This window comes from Colletes latitarsis, chromosome 12 (assembly GCF_051014445.1).
Source record: "Colletes latitarsis isolate SP2378_abdomen chromosome 12, iyColLati1, whole genome shotgun sequence".
In the NCBI taxonomy this organism is placed as follows: Eukaryota; Metazoa; Arthropoda; class Insecta; order Hymenoptera; family Colletidae; genus Colletes; species Colletes latitarsis.
In genome coordinates this window covers 25102376-25122583 of record NC_135145.1, presented here as the reverse complement: position 1 = coordinate 25122583, position 20208 = coordinate 25102376, and the positions used below count along the sequence as shown (strand labels likewise).

The 20208-nt window shown below is 33.7% G+C and overlaps 3 protein-coding genes across 7 annotated transcripts in view; 1 reads left to right on the top strand and 2 right to left on the bottom strand.

The window, feature by feature from the left end:
- The window catches only part of LOC143348954 (cytosolic endo-beta-N-acetylglucosaminidase-like), a 56400-nt gene extending 47581 nt beyond the window's left edge, over positions 1-8819 (bottom strand). For 3 of the 4 annotated variants that reach the window (XM_076779736.1, XM_076779737.1, XM_076779738.1), the window contains exons 1-7: positions 7717-8819; positions 7214-7657; positions 6983-7157; positions 6693-6911; positions 6272-6618; positions 6026-6208; positions 5753-5865 (exon numbers count right to left, since the gene is read on the bottom strand). In XM_076779736.1, coding sequence (XP_076635851.1) covers positions 5753-5865; positions 6026-6208; positions 6272-6618; positions 6693-6911; positions 6983-7157; positions 7214-7657; positions 7717-7949 — 1714 coding nt within the window. In that variant the 5' untranslated portion in view covers positions 7950-8819. Of the gene's footprint in view, positions 1-1375; positions 1539-5752; positions 5866-6025; positions 6209-6271; positions 6619-6692; positions 6912-6982; positions 7158-7213; positions 7658-7716 lie in introns of those variants that run through there. The other variant, XM_076779739.1, reaches the window with a different exon arrangement.
- The window catches only part of LOC143348962 (uncharacterized), a 438943-nt gene that overhangs the window by 190214 nt on the left and 228521 nt on the right, over positions 1-20208 (top strand). The gene's annotated exons all lie outside the window — the stretch shown is intronic.
- The window catches only part of LOC143348961 (uncharacterized), a 69079-nt gene continuing 58784 nt past the window's right edge, over positions 9914-20208 (bottom strand). For both annotated transcript variants that reach the window (XM_076779758.1, XM_076779756.1), the window contains one exon: positions 9914-18424. In XM_076779758.1, the coding sequence (XP_076635873.1) occupies positions 18216-18424 (209 nt within the window). In that variant the 3' untranslated portion in view covers positions 9914-18215. The remainder of the gene's footprint in view (positions 18425-20208) is intronic.

Here is a 20208-nt window from a genome sequence, read left to right as displayed (position 1 = left end):
GATTGCAATTGACTCCTGTAACTAAATATATTTTTTTTAATATGATTTGAAATTTTTTTTTCATCGAAAAATTAAGGCACCTACGCCATATTGATTTTCCTTAAAAACTAGTTTTTGATTTTTAGTAATTTTGTGTGACGCCCTATAGAAAAGTTGTGTAATACTTTTTTGTAGGTACCCATGAGCTCTACTTTAGGGAAAAGTTTCATTGAAATATATTCACTATTGTAGGAGTTATGGCTGTTTGAAAATTGGACCATTTTTATGGGGTTTTCCTCGTTTTACGGGGTCAAGGATCAACTTTTCGAATATTTTTGCAATTTCTATATATTTTCCATCAAAATACGCGTTGTTTGCTTTTTTGAAAATGGAAATCCTTCAATCCGTTGAGAAGTTATGACATTTTAAAGATTCGCATGAAATTTCAGGGAACCATTTCTGGTCTCGAATTAGATTTTTTTTTTTCTCGAAAATGCGTAGGATTTCGAGGGTACGTCTAATGACCAAAAATTACTGTAATTAACCCTTGCATCTAAAAATATTTTTTTTTAAACGATTCGAAACTTTTTAATTTTGTCAACAAATTTGTCCACCTTTGTGAATTTTTTTCTCAAAAGTGGGTAGGATTTCGACGGTATGTCTAATGACCAAAAATGATTGTAATTGCCCCCTGTAATTAAGTATAATTTTTTAAATATGATTTGAAATTTTTTAATTTCGTCTAAAAATTTCAATATCTACTCGAATTTTTTTCTCGAAAGTGGGTAGGATTTCGCGGGTATGTCTAATGACCCAAAATGCTTGTAATTGACCCCCGTAATTAAATATAATTTTTTTAGCAAGATTTGAAATTTTTTAATTTCGTCGAAAAATTTGAGCACCTTTGTGAATTTTTTTCTCGAAAATGCGCAGGATTTTTGGGGTATGTCTAATGACCAAAAATGCTTGTAGTTAACCCCCATAATTAAATATATTTTTTTTAGAACGATTTGAAATTTTTTTTTTTCACCGAAAAATTTGAGCACCTATCCCCCGTCGATTTTGCTTAAAACTTCGTTTTTGATTTTTAGTAATTTTATTTGACGCCCTACAGTAAAGTTGTCTAATACTTTCTTGTAGTTACCCATGAGCTCTACTTTAGGGAAAAGTTTCATTGAAATATATTCACTATTGTAGGAGTTATGGCTGTTTGAAAATTAGACTATTTTTATATGATTTTTCTCGTTTTACGGTGTCAAGGATCAACTTTTCGAATATTTTTGCAATTTCTATATATTCTTCGCCAAAATACGCGTTGTTTGCCTTTTCAAACATTAAAATCGACCAATCCGTTCAGGAGTTATGGTGTTTTAAAAATGCGCATGAAATTTCTGATTTGAAAACTGAGAATCGCGATTGAAATTACAATACTATTTAATAACATCTATAAATGTTCTTACATTAATACAATTAGTAGTTTGTTCAGAAAATAGTTGACAAAGAAGCAAGTATTAAACCCTGTTTCCCTTACAGAAGCGATTGACGGTCGGCAGTATCAGCTAGAACAAAAATACAAACGAAATTTTGTTAAGTACTAGTTTAAACCAGAACGAACAAAATTAAAAATTCATAACCCTATTTTAAACTCAACGAAAGGAAACAATCACAAAAATTTCGTCTCCTTTTTCTACTAATATTTTATGGGAATTATTGGTATTATAATAACGCTAGCAATAGAATTAAACATGTTGAATTTGGTCCTATCAGGAAAAATTACGTGTTCCAGGTTAAATGCAGTAACATAATTTCCTAGTAAAAGTGTCTCCTGGCCCTAATCCTCAGAAATAGAAGTCACGTTCATTTCATAAACCCCACTGTTCCTTCAGAATCCTTAAGACTTCATTTTCTTAAGAAACTCATACAATTATTACGTCAACTAAGTACTAGACTCTGAGAATTCTTCAATATTGTAAGCTTTTATACACTATTGCTGGAGATAAATAGAGGTAGGGATATTTATTTTCTTAAGAAACTCATACAACTATTAGATCAACTAAGTATTAGACTCTTTCTTGCCCATTCTTCAATATTGCAAGCTTTTATACACTATTCTTGGAGATAGATAGAGGTAGGGACATTTATTTTCTTAAGAAACTCACACAACTATTAGATCAACTAAGTATTAGACTCTTTTTGCCCATTCTTCAATATTGCAAGCTTTCATACACTATTCCTGAAGATAAGTAGAGTTAGGTACGATGGTCAAGAGCCAGTGTCCCTCAGAAAGGGTACGATGAGTGAGTATCAGAAATAGTGACTAGGATGAGTGGTATATAATCATATTAATCACCCAACAAAACCATTACCTGAAACATTCTGCTCCCCAATTTTGCACAAATGCAAAATGAAGAGGACCAGCAGGGGGCTTTGAAAGGTGAAATGCAAATCAAAGGCGTCCAAGCAGCACACAAAGGTGTGCACTGCTTGACGCAATTGTTGGACGTCACGAAAGAGAGAAAGAAGTCTTGCAAAGTGTAACGGGCAGGTAGAACCGCAGAAAAATTCGACCCGATAACCGCGGGAATATCAATGAGCCGCATTCTCCGGTTACAAAGTCGCTGTTGCGACACAGGAGAACGTAATTTGGGTTGCTCGTTCGCGATGTGACTGCTGAAACAAACGGCTAGGCTGTTTCGAACATGTTAACCATAATTAATGGCTGCCATTAGTGGACTCCAGCGCGGTCGAAAATTGCTAACTTCGTTATTGCGGTCGGCCAAACATGCTGAATTGTCCCAGCGAATCGTTGCAATCTCGATTATGGGGCTCTGAGCAATTAATTTCCTACAAATGGGGTAGAAAACCTATTATGACTGAGATCAAATACCTTCATCGACACAATTGCTCTGTTTGCATGCTTTTATACAACTTTATCTATTGAATTTACAAAAGAAACTACCAACATAATATTATACCCCCTTCAAAATTAGGAAGACTTATTTCTAGCATTTGTGTCCACTGAAAATGGATGATTTGTTTTAAATGTTTCATTCTCTAGAACTGGTTATTGACATTTAAAATTGTTGTGGGTGTAACACACCCAGACTGTACAAGAAGGTTCCAGTAATGTTAACTTTTCTATTCTATTTCTATCCTGTAGAAGTGTTTCTTTTATCTATAATGCATACTTTTGATATTGTTCTATTCTTCTGATCTAACAATTTCATTGATGATTGAAGAGTTTTTAATAAATATTCTGATCCTTCATATAACACATATTTGTAGACTTTCATGGCAATTTTTGTGATAGATACATTTCTTCTAAACAATTTCTTTGACCCAAGATTGTTAATAATAACGTTGAATTTGTCTCTTAGTTTGATGAAGAATGAATACTACAAAATATATTCGAGTGTTGAAATGCCAGAGTTAGTTGTAAGAGTATTGCAAACACCTCAAGAATAGACCCAATAATTTCTGATTGATTTAAAATTGAAATTGGATACGTGGAATGTGTTACATCCCGCGATCCAAGATATTTCGCATATCATCGACATCTCCACCCACGAATAATACTGGTCAACATGTCCTCCTTACAACTACCGTTTGTTTCCAACTGGGTGTATGCATTCTCAAGATTTGTAATACAATGTGACGTGAATTTTAAATGAAACGACTTACCAGTTGCGTAGATTATTGATGAATGTTCGAAACTGTAACTCATTTGTAGGAACTGGTGATCTTCAATGTTAGATTTACGGACACTGATTCTACTCGAACTTTTCAATGACTCGAAGATTTGGTGAATATAATTAGAATACATGTGTATAATTGCTCAAGGATTATCCATATTATATAGAGTGTTCGGCTAACCCTGGGAAAAATTATAATGGGAGATTCTGGAGGCCAAAATAAGACGATAATCAAGAATACTAATTTGTTGATTGAGGCTTCGTTAAAAAGTTATTAACGTTTTAAGTTCCGACAGTTTTTAATTTTTTTCTAGAAAATGGGTAGGATTTCGAGGGTATGTCTAATGACCAAAAATAATTGTAATCGACCCTTGCATCCGAAAATAATTTTTTCAGAACGATTTACAAAAATTTTTCGTCGAAAAATTTGGCGCCAAATTAGATTTTCGGTAATTAATTTTTTTCTCGAAAATGCGTAGGATTTTGAGGGTATCTATAATGACCAAAAATGATTGTAATCGACCCTTGCATCCGAAAATAATTTTTTCAGAACGATTTACAAAAATTTTTCGTCGAAAAATTTGGCGCCAAATTATATTTTCGGTAATGAATTTTTTTCTCGAAAATGCGTAAGATTTCGAGGGTATCTATAATGACCAAAAATGCTTCTAATTGACCCTTGCAACAGAAAATAATTTTTTCAGAACGATTTACAAAAATTTTTCGTCGAAAAATTTGGCGCCAAATTATATTTTCGGTAATGAATTTTTTTCTCGAAAATGCGTAGGATTTTGAGGGTATGTATAATGACCAAAAATGATTGTAATTGACCCTCGCAACTGAAAATAATTTTTCCAGAACGATTTGAAACTTTTTAATTTTGTCGAAAAATTTCCCACCTTCTCGAATTTTTTTCTCAAAAGTGGCTAGGATTTCGAGGTTATGTCTAATGACCAAAAATGATTGTCATTGACTCCCACAACTAACAATATTTTTTCCAGAACGATTTGCAAAATTTTTTCGACCAAAAAATTTGGCGCCAAATTAAATTTTCAGTAATGAATTTTTTTCTCGAAAATGCGTAGAATTTCGAGACTATGTCTAATGACCTAAAATGACTGGAATTGACCCCTGGAACCGAAAATAATTTTTCCAGAACGATTTGAAACTTTTTAATTTTGTCGAAAAATTTCCCACCTTCTCGAATTTTTTTCTCGAAAGTGGCTAGGATTTCGAGGTTATGTCTAATGACCAAAAATGATTGTAATTGACTCCCATAGCTAACAATATTTTTTCCAGAACGTTTCGAAATTTTTTTTTCGCCGAAAAATTTAGTGTCTTAAAAATTTGTTTTTCATTTTTAATACATTTGTTTGACATTCTACAGAAAAGTTGTCAAATACTTTTCTGTAGGTACCTATGGGCTCTACTTCAGAAAAAAGTTTCATTGAAATATATTCACTATTATAGGAATTATGGCCGTTGGAATATTCTCCACTAAAATATGCGTTGTTTGCATTTCTAAAAATCGAAATCCTCCAATCCATCCAACTCCCATTAAAATTTTTCTCATATGTAGCCTAACACCCTGTATACAGTGTCTAAAATGTCAAATTCAATCATATTACGCGAAACATTAAAAACTATCAAACGTCCTATTATTTTGCCCGGCACTGTTTCAAAGGTTATGTTCGTTTAAGATATTTTAGTCGTACTTTCGACGAAAAGAATTAATCTACTTACGTATTTCGGCTGTAGACAGCTTTAAAACCATCACACGCGATATTGTACCGTAACACACACATAAATAATAATGCAAAACACGGATCGTATTTGTACACGTCTGTACGCGACAAACTGTGCCAAATAAACGAGAACTTCCGGTTCTGTTTACAAGGGAAAGATACGATCTGTTCAACTTTGATTTTAACGTGCTTTTGCGGAAGTAATGCCTTTTGATTTACGTAAAATACTGGGTGCAGATACTCGACAATTTCCGGTCCCCCCAACAGAGACGCCATCGCTCGTGAAACTGTTCTTTCGCGTCTCATCGTAACGGAAACCACTCTAAACAGACTCACCAAAATGGTGTCGTTGCCTCTGCTCCAGACTGACCTCTCCCAAATAACAGACACACTTCCTCGCGAAGGACACGCTGATTTCGTTGACGGTCTTCATGTTTGTCAAATAAATACTGCCAACAGAAAGAAGACGATTTCCTTGGCACAAAATTCGAATTGTAATAGTTCGAGAGGGTTCTTGCAAATCTAGTCTTTCGTAACTGTAACTGAGTTTACCCCTAATGATCTCTCGATTTTTGTTCGTAATAATAAAAGTATTTCGACTAGACTCACCACTTTTTCCACTTGAAGTTGAGTCTTTCCGATTTATATGGCACGATCGATTTCGAACCTGCATCGTTGGTCAGTATCAAAATCGGCACATTTTGTACCTCAGTTTCCACGACTGGTTCCGTTTCCTCGTACACGATGGTTGCTTGGATGTCTTGTTGAAATTCAGCATGAATTAAGAATAATCTATAAAAAACAACAGAAGATAAATAATTGAGATAAGAATTATTCCTCATATGCAACTCTCACCTGTGATATGATTTAGGTTCATTCGTAATTAATTTCAAACAACTGCCACCCTCGTAGGAGAACTGATCGCAAAATTCAAAGAAATTTACATCTGCTACGGGCGATTGATTATCGATGGTTGCAATATTTTTGTATATTCGAATAACATATCTTCTCGTTTCGTAAATATATTCCGTCCACTCTTTCGAGGACTGAGTTTCATCATCTTTGTGCTTCAGTTCGCGGGAACTTATGAACTTCAAATATGGCGCAGGCACGGAAATCTGAGGCTTTTGCATGGCTAAATTGTAAAATGATTTCTTCTCGAATATAGGTCTGCCTCGTACAACATGCATCTCCAATTCCACCTGTAAAACGTGTACATTTAAATTGCGTCGCTATTAATGCATTTAGCGTAATGTTAGAAAATAATTCGACTCACTTCGCCAGAGCGGTATTGGCATCCGCCATTTCCGCGGCAAAAAGACGTTTTGAATACTTCGCTGTCGTAAATAGGTACGTGAACGTACAAGTAAGGGAAAAGTTGGGCCCAGAATAAATTTTCTAACACATGGAATGTTTTAGGCCCAAAAAATTCATGAGTCCAACCCGATGCAAAAATGCCAACAGATAATCCCTCTTGTCGTATCTTTTCTAAAGCCTGCGGTTTGCAATGTTACATATTAAATTGTTTTTATTTGAGAAAAACATTCAGAATCTTGTTATAATTACGTATGTCGAGTTGAATCCACCGCCACCGGGACAACCCCTACCCCAAACGTCCAACCCCACATAAATATCGCGTACATCTCGATTATGGCTTTTCGCGAGCGTGTAACTGTTTGCGAGCTTCGACTGGGTCCAATTGTAATTCAAATAAATCCCATCGCAATTTAAAAAGAAGTCTCTGAAATATTGAGCACGTAAAATTTGAAAGAACAACTGTAATAACATTATACTTACACGTTTTTGTCGTTTAGCTCATTCTGCCAATGCAGTTTCCCTTCTCTGGTTATGCTATCATACCAAATAATTTCAGAACCTCTAATTTCTGTGTGAATGCGTTCTGTTAGGTATTTCATGAAATACAATAAATTATTAACAAAACTGGTTTCAATCACATTCTCAACATTCAATAACCAGCCTTCAAACTTATAAAATTTTGCAACGTGAATTAGGGCGTCTGCAAACCTTCTCGCTGTCTCCAGAGTCTCGAGTATAGGCTCCCAAATGCCTTCTCGTTCTGTGATTACAGTACCAAGAATTTTTACTCCATGATCGTGTGCTGCATTGATCCATCCGAAAGGTGGTATAGTTACAAAATGATGGCTAAAATACACAAAAGTGTCTACGACGCTCCAGTGGTAAAAAAGATACGAATTGTGAGACTTTGATCCATTTATGAATCTGAAAAAAACCAAATAATAAGTATTGTGTACCCCAAATGTAATTTTTATCGATAGTACCTGTCTTCTAGGTAACCGCCTTTCATGTCGTGACAGAGCAACGTTCTAGGCAGCTTCTCTTTATCAACTTTCTCTAAATCTAGTTTCGTGGCATCTATTTCATAACCAAGATATACATAATCTGCCAATTCCCGTAATTCTTTAATAGGTGGCCACAATTTCAAATTGTCCACATTATCGTACAACTCTTTCAAATTTTTGAAGGGTCGTGCTTCTGCAACTTCGGTTTCCATCTCTCCGATTCGAACAGTACCACTGACAACTTGGAACTAGTTCCCAAAGAGTACATTTATACGAAGCTTTTCCTTTCTGTTTACATCACCGGAAGAATTATGCCAATATAGAATATCTATTACGTCGATAGCTTTTGCAACAAACGGAACTTGCATATCACTGAACGCATAACTCTTTTGTAACGTTATCTGCCAGCTGTTAGTGCAGATAACGTAATAAATATATTTTTCTGCCTATCTCGAATAGAAGACGATAAGATGGATTGGAGTTATAATGTACGTGCTTATCGACAAATAACAAATAACATTCATACATTCATCGAAATGTGTGGAGTTCGTATATTTGTTATAAAACGAATATTCTTCGATATTTTGTAAGAATTGTAACGAAATAATCAATCTGATGTGAACATTGCTAAATAAATATCGTAATACACTTGTTAAACTTGATATTTGAATAAATATACTCAAAATTACTCGACTATTCACTTAACCTCATCTTCTAACGTGTTGTCACGATGGTTTCACTCTGACTACTAGAGGTATTTATTTGTTCTCAATTCACCTTTCGTCGTTTATATTTTAACCCACTTATTTCCCTCTTTATATGTAGATAAATGTATATTTTCTTTTTTATTTCTTTAATCTTGTGTAATGTAAAATTTACTCGAATTTAGAATAAGTTTAAAGTTTATGGTTAGAAGTTTCGTAAGACGGATGACGCAGAAATTATTAAATAATTTTTTTCTTGAAAATGCGTAGGATTTTGGGGATATGTCTATTAACCAAAAATTATTGTAATTGACCCCCGCAACTGAAAATAATTTTTTTAGGACGATTTGAAATTTTTTTTTTTCGTCGAAAAATTTGGGCGCCAAATTAAATTTTCAGAAATGAATTTTTTTCTCGAAAATGCGTAGGATTTCGAGGGTATGTGTAATGACGAAAAATGATTGTAATCGCCTCTTGCAACTGAAAATATTTTTTTCAGAACGATTGGCAAAATTTTTTGTCGCAAAATTTAGGCGCCAAAATAGATTTTTAATAATTAATTTTTTTCTCGAAAATGCGTAGGATTTCGGGGGTATGTGTAATGACGAAAAATGATTGTAATCGCCTCTTGCAACTGAAAATATTTTTTTCAGAACGATTTGCAAAATTTTTTGTCGCAAAATTTAGGCGCCAAAATAGATTTTCAGAAATGAATTTTTTTCTCGGAAATGCGTAGGATTTCGAGGGTATGTGTAATGACGAAAAACGATTGTAATCGCCTCTTGCAACTGAAAATATTTTTTTCAGAACGATTGGCAAAATTTTTTGTCGACAAATTTAGGCGCCAAATTAAATTTTTAGTAATTAATTTTTTTCTCGGAAATGCGTAGGATTTGGGGGGTATGTGTAATGACCAAAAATGATTGCAATCGACCCCTGCAACTGAAAATATTTTTTTCAGAATGATTTATAAATTTTTTCGTCGAAAAATTTAGGCGCCAAAATAGATTTTCAGAAATGAATTTTTTTCTCGGAAATGCGTTGGATTTCGGGGGTATGTGTAATGACGAAAAATGATTGTAATCGCCTTTTGCAACTGAAAATATTTTTTTCAGAACGATTTATAAATTTTTTCGTCGAAAAATTTTGGCGCCAAATTAATTTTTAGTAATTAATTTTTTTCTCGGAAATGCGTAGGATTTCGAGGGTATGTCTAATGACCAAAAATGCTTGTAATTGTCCCCCGTAATTAAATATAATTTTTTTAGCATGATTTGAAATTTTTTAATTTCGTCTAAAAATTTCACACTTTCCCGAATTTTTTTCTCGATAGTGGCTAGGATTTCGAGACTATGTCTAATGACCAAAAATTATTGCAATTGACCCCCGCAACCAAAAATAATTTTTCCAAAACGATTTCAAATTTTTTAATTCATTTATTTTCGTCTTATTTTGACCTGTAGAATCCTCCATTAAAATTCCCCCCATGGGGTGGCCGAACACCCTGTATAATATTAACATCTTGCAACGAAACTTACTCGACAAGTTCTGCTTCAGAAAAAAAGAATATAATCGACGTGTGTTTTGGAAAAAAGATTCTAAACAAATTGATAAGCAATAAGAGGTCAATGTATCGTAAGATCTTCCTTTATTTAGTGTACACAACCCTTTTTAAGAAGATGGGAGATCCCACGGGTACAGGACAGACACAACAGTGTGTGGGATGATTGGAAGACGTACGAGATCGTTATGCAAATGTAGACATTAACGAAAAAACGAACTGCCATGGTGGTCCCGCGGTACGCCGCTTTCTCCATTTTTGTTTTTTCGTTTTTACATCGGATACATCTCGTATTATAACATTGCTAATTCGTAGAGATTTTGGTTTGCTTACGAAACGACAATGCACGGATTGCCTACGGTTTTCTTTCAAAAACGACACAATTAAAAAATAGTCTCGATCGCTATTCCGCATTTGGGAGCAACATTCGTGATCATCCTGCCTCCTAATCCAACTACCGATAAAATTAATACGAGTACAGGCCGTGTTACAATCTTATTAGGCGAACCTGTTAACGAAAGTACGATTAATATGTCCAGCAATAAATGTAGCCATTGCAACGAGTGAACCCCTCGAAATACTGCTTCTTCTATTGTACCTTCTAATAATGGCGAACGTTCGCAGAAATTACAGCAATCTTGCAATTGGATTGTATCTTCTCCTAGGTATTGTAAAACTTTTAGACAAAGTTACCTTTTGGATGTATATATCACATTGGATTACCTAACTATGCGTCTAACTATAAACAATTAACTTCTCGTCGTCATAAAAGTATAGTTTACAACCTCTCTTCTCATATGTGGTTCAGTATCATAATCGGTGCTACCATAAGTCGCTACCTATTTGTACGCTGGGCTAAATTATTCGTGCAACAGTTCGAAAACAGATAGATCACTAATAAAATGGCCAAGACTTAATCAAAGCAATTAATCCTCATTAACAAGCATTTCTCATAAGCAAAAAAATATAGAGTGTTAGGCCACATCTGGGAAAAATTTTAATGGGGGATTCTGGGGGCCAAAATAAGACGAAAATCAAGAATAGTAATTTGTTGATTGAGGCTTCGTTTAAAAGTTATTAACAGTTGCAACTGTAGTGGCGCAACCTGAGAGTCCCCATCGCGCCACTACAGACGGAACTGTTAATAACTTTTAAACGAAGCCTCCATCGACAAAATTTTATTCTTGATTTTTGTCTTATTTTGGCCCCTAGAATCTACCATTACAATTTTTCCCACACCCTGTACATTGAAAATGTAAAGTAAATCTTCAAGTCAATTTCCTTGGAAGCAAAGCCCCATATAAACAAAAATCTTTTCTTATTTTTTTACTCAAAATAGTCTATTGATTACTGTACAAACGCAGTTTTCTAAAATTTTCCTTGTTGCAAGCAATGAATTACTCTTTTTTCCAGGCCATTTTTCATTATATCTTATATAAATTTCTGTAGGTTTGGAATTTGTTAGTACAGATTGAAAGCAATTTACATAATTAATTTTAAATATACATGTACAGTTTCTAAAAGAGAAATAGAATTGAACGCGTGATCCATCTGTCTCCCATTTGCACTGCATTTGCGCGACAACACAAATTATGCAAACGACAATTCCGTGTTCTATATCCGTTGCGATCCGTAATATGCACTATTAAATTGTACAGAGGAAACGAAGAGGCAAATTATCGCTGTACATCTACAAAAAGGGCATAACGTTGACAATACTTTGGTATCCTACTCCTAGGTACAATTTATGTATCATATGCATAGGTACAATATTATCTCTCGATATTTGGTTCCTCGTGTAATGTATATAGGTACGTGTACATGTATATATGAATATATATATATGTATATTATATTGTGCATGTTGATCCATACAACGTAGGGTTCTTGGTTTTGTTCTTAATAAGGGTACATATATATGTATAGGTATATATAGTTCGGGATACTATTTAAGATTAACTTTCGTTAAATATAATATACACAGAGGGTTCGGTTAACCCTGGGAAAAAATTTAATAGAGGATTCTAGAGGCCAAAATAAGACGAAAATGAAGAATAACATTTTGTCGATGAAGGCTTCGTTAAAAAGTTATTAACAATTGCATCTGTCGATACGCAACGTGAGAGTCCCCATCGCGCCACTGCAGTTGCAACTGTTAATAACTTTTTAACGAAGCCTCCATCGACAAATTGTTATTCTTGATTTTTGTTTTATTTTGGTCCCTAGAATCTCCCATTAAAATTTTTCCCAGGGTTGACTGGACACTCTGTGTATTTCACTCCCTCGTATACGGGACAAGCATCGTTCTACCAAAAAATCTTACTTTACTTTGTAACGTGGTTTTAATATATGTTTACACTGGATAATCTATGTAATTAGGATTACGATTATTCTCAAAAAAGTTACTCCGTTCTACGTACCTCACGTTGGTACCCGCTAATTATTTCTTACGTTAAGTCGAACTATGTTAGTCGTTTCTCTTAAAAGTTTCATATTTTTCGGTGATATTTCCGTTCATGATATGATGTCGATATACGAGATGTTCGGTCAGACGTTTGGTATATTAAAAAATGCATTTTAAATGAAACTCTCAATGGTAACCGATAGTAACAATTGATTTTTATCCTTTACTATACAATATCTATTTCTTATTTGTGTTGGAATAAAACTGTATAAGAGATTTAATTCTTTGTAAACATGGATCAACATTCGATTCTTTAATGCAATATTTACTTATCATTTCTTTCTATGGATTATATAATTCAACTGTTTATGTAAATTAAGTACAAACATTCAATGTTCGAGGACCCAAATTATAGATTTAGATTTAGAATCATATTCAGACTATATTTATTACTTTACTATATTTTTCCAACAAATATTCGATTCTTTAATGCATATGGAGTTTAATTCTTCTTTTAAACAACCCACAACTCATTATTTATTCCTAGTTAAATAAAAATTATTTTCAATTTAAATTATCACTCTAAACATATGTCTCCATTTTATTTGCTTTCTTTTTCCACCAAATTTGCAATTTTAGTAATGTTAAAGCTTCTTTTATCATTTTAGCGACATTATTGCTTATAAAAACTGAAGAAATTACATTCCTACGATTATCATATTGATTCACACACTGAGCAACAAATAAAATTATTAAGTTTGCTTTTAAAGAATGAATTTCTTTCTCTAGCTAAGTGTGACAACTCATTATTTATTCCTAGTTAAATAAAAATTATTTTCAATTTAAATTATCACTCTAAACATATGTCTCCATTTTATTTGCTTTCTTTTTCCACCAAATTTGCAATTTTAGTAATGTTAAAGCTTCTTTTATCATTTTAGCGACATTATTGCTTATAAAAACTAAAGAAATTACATTCCTACGATTATCATATTGATTCACACACTGAGCAACAAATGAAATTATTAAGTTTGCTTTTAAAGAATGAATTTCTTTCTCTAGCTAAGTGTGACAACTCATTATTTATTCCTAGTTAAATAAAAATTATTTTCAATTTAAATTGTCACTCTAAACATATGTCTTCATTTTATTTGCTTTCTTTTTCCACCAAATTTGCAGTTTTAGTAATGTTAAAGCTTCTTTTATCATTTTAGCGACATTATTGCTTATAAAAACTGAAGAAATTACATTCCTACGATTATCATATTGATTCACACTGAGCAACAAATGAAATTACTTATTTAAGTTGAAATATATGCTTCTAAAGAATGAAGTGTGACAAACACCTCGTATTTAGCCAAAGTACTCATCCTCTCCGACCGATTAACACGAAACTTACACAATACTAGCATGCCTCGCTTATAGTACGATAAAGGATATGACGAAAGGAGTATTATCTATGATCGAGAACTATCACGCTCCGGAATAAGGGTACTTGACCTCGCCCCAACTCGCAGGAGGCTTCCGTAACCCATCTTCTTAATTCGTACGTTGTAGGCCGACGTCTACAGTATGATTTGTTCTCCGTTTCGTGTGTGCTTGCATTATTCGAAGCGTATACAAAATACCGTTCGATAGACCAGAGAACTAACCACCTAACTTAGAGAATTAAAGTGCACAGGGCTATAACCAGGCAGCTACTTCTAGGGGTGGCTCTACATAGAAAAGGCGCAGCCAAACTGGCTGAGTTTGCAACGAGCTAGACAAAGTGCCTCTGAACGGACTCATGGTGCAATTACTGATTATTTATTTGTATTAGAGAAATTGAAAGGATCAGGAAACTCCAAGAGCAACTGAGTGTTGCACCTTGTCACATAGTAATTTCAGTAAATGAGTTTTTGGCCAGTAAAAACTCTCCTCAGAGCTTCCCTATTCACTTGACTTGAGTTTTTGTGATTCTTTCCTGTTCCTGAGATTGAAACACCACCTCAAGGGCCCACTTGAGACCACTGAAGCAGTTGAAGGCTACACCTGAAAATATTGGAAGAATTTAAAGACAATATTGTGATAAATACAATTTTAGAAAAGACCAAACGACCAGGGGGTGTGATCAGACCACTCTGAAGCCACTGAAGCGACCATTTACCTAAACAACGAGTCAGCCATCTTGTTCTGGGCCAACAGAGTAGATATTTCCCGTTCAGAGGCATTTCCTTTAGCGAGGATTCGATAGCTCGAGAATCGTCCTAGGTCGACTACGTAGAAAAGTGACAAGGGGTTGTCGAGACTCGACTTTCGTTTGGAAAACACGGTGGAACGTAAGAAGGACAAAGGCACGCTCTCGAACGAGAAAAGGCGCCGTGTTCTCAACACTCTGGAGAAGTCTACTCGAAGGGACCTCGATGTCGGGGGTTAATCGAATGTCACGTGCTCCGAATACATCGGAATTAATTCTTGATTGTTATTAGATTAAGGTGGAATGTTGGGCTTGGTACTTCCGCGGTTTGAAATAGGGGAGAGTTGCTTTCGACCTCATTATCTTCGTTAATAACACATTTACTTTATTCGATTCGATTTATTGATAACGCTTTTCCAATGATATGTCTATATAATTGCGTTTTTTTTTCATGTTTTAATCATCTAACGAGGGTAGCTGCTTAGTGGTCAAAATTTGGCACTGTGTATACAGGGTGTGGGGCCAAACCTGGGGAAGATTTTAATGGGGGGTTCTGGGGGCCAAAATAAGACGAAAATGAAGAATAACATTTTGTTGATTGAGGCTTCGTTGAAAAGTTATTAACAGTTGCAACTGTAGTGGCGCAACCTGAGAGCCACTGTCGCAACATTAGAGATGCAACTGTTAATAACTTTTTAACGAAGCCTTAATTGACAAAATGTTATTCTTTATTTTTGTTTTATTTTGGTCTCTAGAATCCCCCATTACAATTTTTCCCACACCCTGTATGTGCATTACTTTCTTAACAATGAATCGTCTGATTACACGTTGTTCTTCCTCCGTGTTTTTAAACTAAATAATTTAGGCCTGATGTTGGTTATGAAATTATTAATTGTATTTTTAAACGATAGACTATGCAGATATGTTTAATATGTTTTTAGTTTAGTCCATCATTTATTTGAGAAATTAAAAGATTCTAAATATACAAAAATTTTACATATACAGGGTGTTCAGCCTGGAAAAAATTTTAAGGGGGATTCTAGAGGCCAAAATAAGACGAAAATCAAAAATACAAATTTGTTAATTGAGGTTCCTTTAAAAAGTTATTAATGTTTAAAGTTCCGCCAGTTCCGAATTTTTTTCTCGAAAATGGGTAGGATTTCGGGGATATGTCTATCCACCAAAAATGATTGCAATTGACCCCTACAGCTAACAATATTTTTTTCAGAACGATTTGAAATTTTTTTTTTCGTCGAAAAATTTGAGCACCTACCCCCTACCGATTTTCCTTAAAAATTGGTTTTTGATTTTTAGTTACTTTAGTTGACGTCCTACAGAAAAGTTGCTTAATACTTTTTTGTAGGTACCCATGAGCTCTACTTCAGAAAAAAGTTTCATTGAAATATATTCATTATTGTAGGAGTTATGGCTGTTTGAAAATTGGACTATTCTTATGGGGGTTTTCTCACTTTCCGTGGTGAAAGAGCAACTTTTCGGATATTTTTGCGATTTCTACATATTCTCCAGCAAAATACGCGTAATTTGCTTTTTTAAACATTAAAATCGTCCAATCCGTTCAGGAGTTATGACATTTTAAAGATTCGCATGAAATTTCTGGGAAGTATTTCTGGACCTCAAATTAGATTTTTTTTTTCTCGAAAGTGGGTAGGATTTCGGGGGTATGTCTAATGACCAAAAATGATTATAATTGACCCCCACAGCTAACAATATTTTTTTCAGAACGATTTGAAATATTTTAATTTTGTCGAAAAATTTCACATTCTCGAATTTTTTTCTCGAAAATGCGCAGAATTTCGAGGGTACGTCTATTCACCAAAAATGATTGCAATGGACCCCCACAGCTAACAATATTTTTTTCAGAACGATTTGAAATATTTTAATTTTGTCGAAAAATTTCACATTCTCGAATTTTTTTTCTCGAAAATGCGCAGGATTTCGGGGGTATGTCTATTCACCAAAAATGATTGCAATGGACCCTCACAGCTAACAATATTTTTTTCAGAACGATTTGAAATATTTTAATTTTGTCGAAAAATTTCACATTCTTGAATTTTTTTCTCAAAAATGCGCAGGATTTCGGGGGTATGTCTATTCACCAAAAATGATTATAATTGACCCCCACAGCTAACAATATTTTTTTCAGAACGATTTGAAATATTTTAATTTTGTCGAAAAATTTCACATTCTCGAATTTTTTTCTCGAAAATGCGCAGGATTTTGGGGGTATGTATAATGACCAAAAATGATTGTAATTCACCCCTACAGCTAACAATATTTTTTTCAGAACGATTTGAAATATTTTAATTTTGTCGAAAAATTTTACATTCTCGAATTTTTTTCCCGAAAATGCGCAGGATTTCGGGGGTATGTCTAATGACCAAAAATGATTATAATTGACCCCCACAGCTAACAATATTTTTTTCAGAACGATTTGAAATCTTTGAATTTAATTGTTAATAACTTTTTAACGAAGTCTCCATCAACAAATTGGTAGTCCTATTTTGGCCCCTGGAATCCCCCATTAAAATTTTTCCCAGGGTTGACTGAACACCCTGTATATCTTTTTGACTAATTAGAATATCATTTTTACTTAGAAAACGATTATTTGGCCAATATTTCTTATTATATTTATTATATTATCGGTAAAATATTTTAAATCGAAAGTTTTACATTTTGTTGCAAATAACAGATTATTATCCCCTTAAAAAGTTTATTAAGTCTCAATTCGTTTAAAAATTTCAATCCAGATAACAAAATTCCAGATAAATGCAATTATTTTTTAAATATCGAGTAACTGAAATGTTACTTCTCGATATATTTGGGGAAGAAAAACTTATTATTTAATTTAGTTTATATTTTTTCGTCATTTTTATTCAATAAACTTTGATCAATTAAAATTAGAATATCACTGGTCCAGTATAGGAAATCAATTGTATCGATTGCCCCTATAAAACATTTTAAATTTACAGTTTTCTCTAACATTGTGCGATGTTTAAGTGTTTAGATTATTCGAATCATTCCTTAAAAATATTTCAAGTGGTCCAAGTTCAGCAACTCTCTCCTATTCCTCAATATTCGATGTTCCTTGGATGAGAAATAACATAATTTCACCGACCACACTCTAAAATGACTTATTCTACAGAGACAACTCGTTTGTTAATGCAAGATGACTAGACAGAATTAACGAATCAGATTGTTTCTAAGATAATTCGTTCGATAAATTAGGCCCATATCAAGGGGGTCAATTTCGAGCTTAGTAGATTCGTGATTGGGAAGAAATGAATCCCCAAAATTAGAAAAAAAAGACTAGAAAAGTTAATCTCAGCTCAGACTTCGTCACCAATAAGAAATTAATTCGCTGAACGCGTTCGTAAACGTAAACGCGTAAAAAGATACTAATTAAAAGTGTCTGGGGCCACGTTTCGATCGAAACGGTCCCGAAAAGCTTCACTCTTCGTCTAAAAGGAGCGTCGTAGTTGAAATAAATCTGTATCGATGGACAAGATGGCGACGATACATGTGGAACATTCCCGAAGATCGTGATCAAGCCAAAGCGTGAAACATGTCCGAGGAATGCCGTCGAACAGGCGCCGATCGTTATTATCGGATTCCTTAGAAGCTCTCGTCGATTCCTCGGTCGAAATTGAACACTTCGAACTCCCCGTCCGGTGAGTCCGGGATATCCGGTGCAACTGGTATCTCGGGTCGAAGGGCCACGCAGTCCCGTGGCGAGCATTCGACACGGCCCTCGGATCCGCAGCTGCACTCGATGCAGTTTCCGGTCGAGTGCGGCAGAACCTCCCCCTCGCGGTACTCCCTTCCTGCAATGAAAATTTACCCGCCATGCTGTATCCCTGGAAACTTCCTTAAAACTTTTATGTAGAAATATCGCAGTCTATTAAGAAAAATAAAATATTATTATTGTCTTGTATGCCTGGAATCTTCCTTAAAACTTTTATGTAGACATATTGCAGTCTATTAAGAAAAATAAAATGATATTATTAGGGTTTTGGGTACAATTTACCCCCCATGTTGTATGCTTGGAAACTTCCTTAAAACTTTTATGTAGAAATATCGCAGTCTATTAAAAAAATAAAATATTATTATTGTCTTGTATGCCTGGAATCTTCCTTAAAACTTTTATGTAGAAATATTGCAGTCTATTAAGAAAAATAGAATGATATTATTAGGGTCTTGGGTAAAATTTACCCCCCATGCTGTATGCCTGGAAACTTCCTTAAAACTTTTATGCAGAAATATTGCAGTCTATTAAGAAAAATAAAATGATATTATTAGGGTTTTGGGTAAAATTTACCCTTAAAACTTTTATGTAGAAATATTGCAGTCTATTAAGAAAAATAAAATGATATTATTAGGGTTTTGGGTACAATTTACCCCCCATGTTGTATGCTTGGAAACTTCCTTAAAACTTTTATGTAGAAATATCGCAGTCTATTAAGAAAAATAAAATGATATTATTAGGGTTTTGGGTAAAATTTACCCCCCATGCTGTATGCCTGGAAACTTCCTTAAAACTTTTATGTAGAAATATTGCAAATAGTTTATTATGAAAAATAAAATGGTATTGTTATTGTCTTGGGTAAAATTTACCCTTAAAACTTTTATGTAGAAATATTGCAGTCTATTAAGAAAAATAAAATGATATTATTAGGGTTTTGGGTACAATTTACCCCCCATGTTGTATGCTTGGAAACTTCCTTAAAATTTTTATGTGTAAATATTGTGAATAGTCTATTAAGAAAAATAAAATGATATTATTATTGTCTTGTATGCCTGGAAACTTCCTTAAAACTTTTATGTAGAAATATTGCAGTCTATTAAGAAAAATAAAATGATATTATTAGGGTTTTGAGTAAAATTTACCCCCCATGCTGTATGCCTGGAAACTTCCATAAAATTTTTATGTGTAAATATTGTGAATAGACTATTAAGAAAAATAAAATGATATTATTATTGTCTTGGGTAAAATTTACCCTTAAAACTTTTATGTAGAAATATTGCAAATAGTTTATTATGAAAAATAAAATGATATTATAATCATCTGGGGTAGAGAAATGAAAATGTATGTAGAGATAATTTTTGTCTTTGAAACACTTCCTGGAAAGGTTTATAGAGGGAAAAATTTTAATGAGAGATTCCAGAGGAGAAAATAAGACGAAAATCAAGAATATTAATTTGTTGATGGAGGTTTCGTTTAAAAGTTATTAACGTTTGAAGTTCTGTACGTAATGAATTTTTTTCTGGAAAGTGGGTAGGATTTCGGGGGTGTGTCTAATGACTAAAAATTATTGTAATTGACCCTTGCAACTGAAAATAATTTTTTTAGAACGATTTGAAATTTTTTAATTTTGTCGACATATTTGTTCTGCTTTTTGAATTTTTTTCTGGAAAATGCGTAGGATTTCGGGGGTATGTCTAATGACCAAAAATTATTGTAATTGACCCCTGTAACCGAAAACAATTTTTCCAAAACGATTTAAAAAATTTTAATTTTGTCAAAAAATGACACACCTTCTTGAATTTTTTTCTTGAAAATGGGTAGGATTTCGAGACTATGTCTAATGACCAAAAATTATTGTACTTG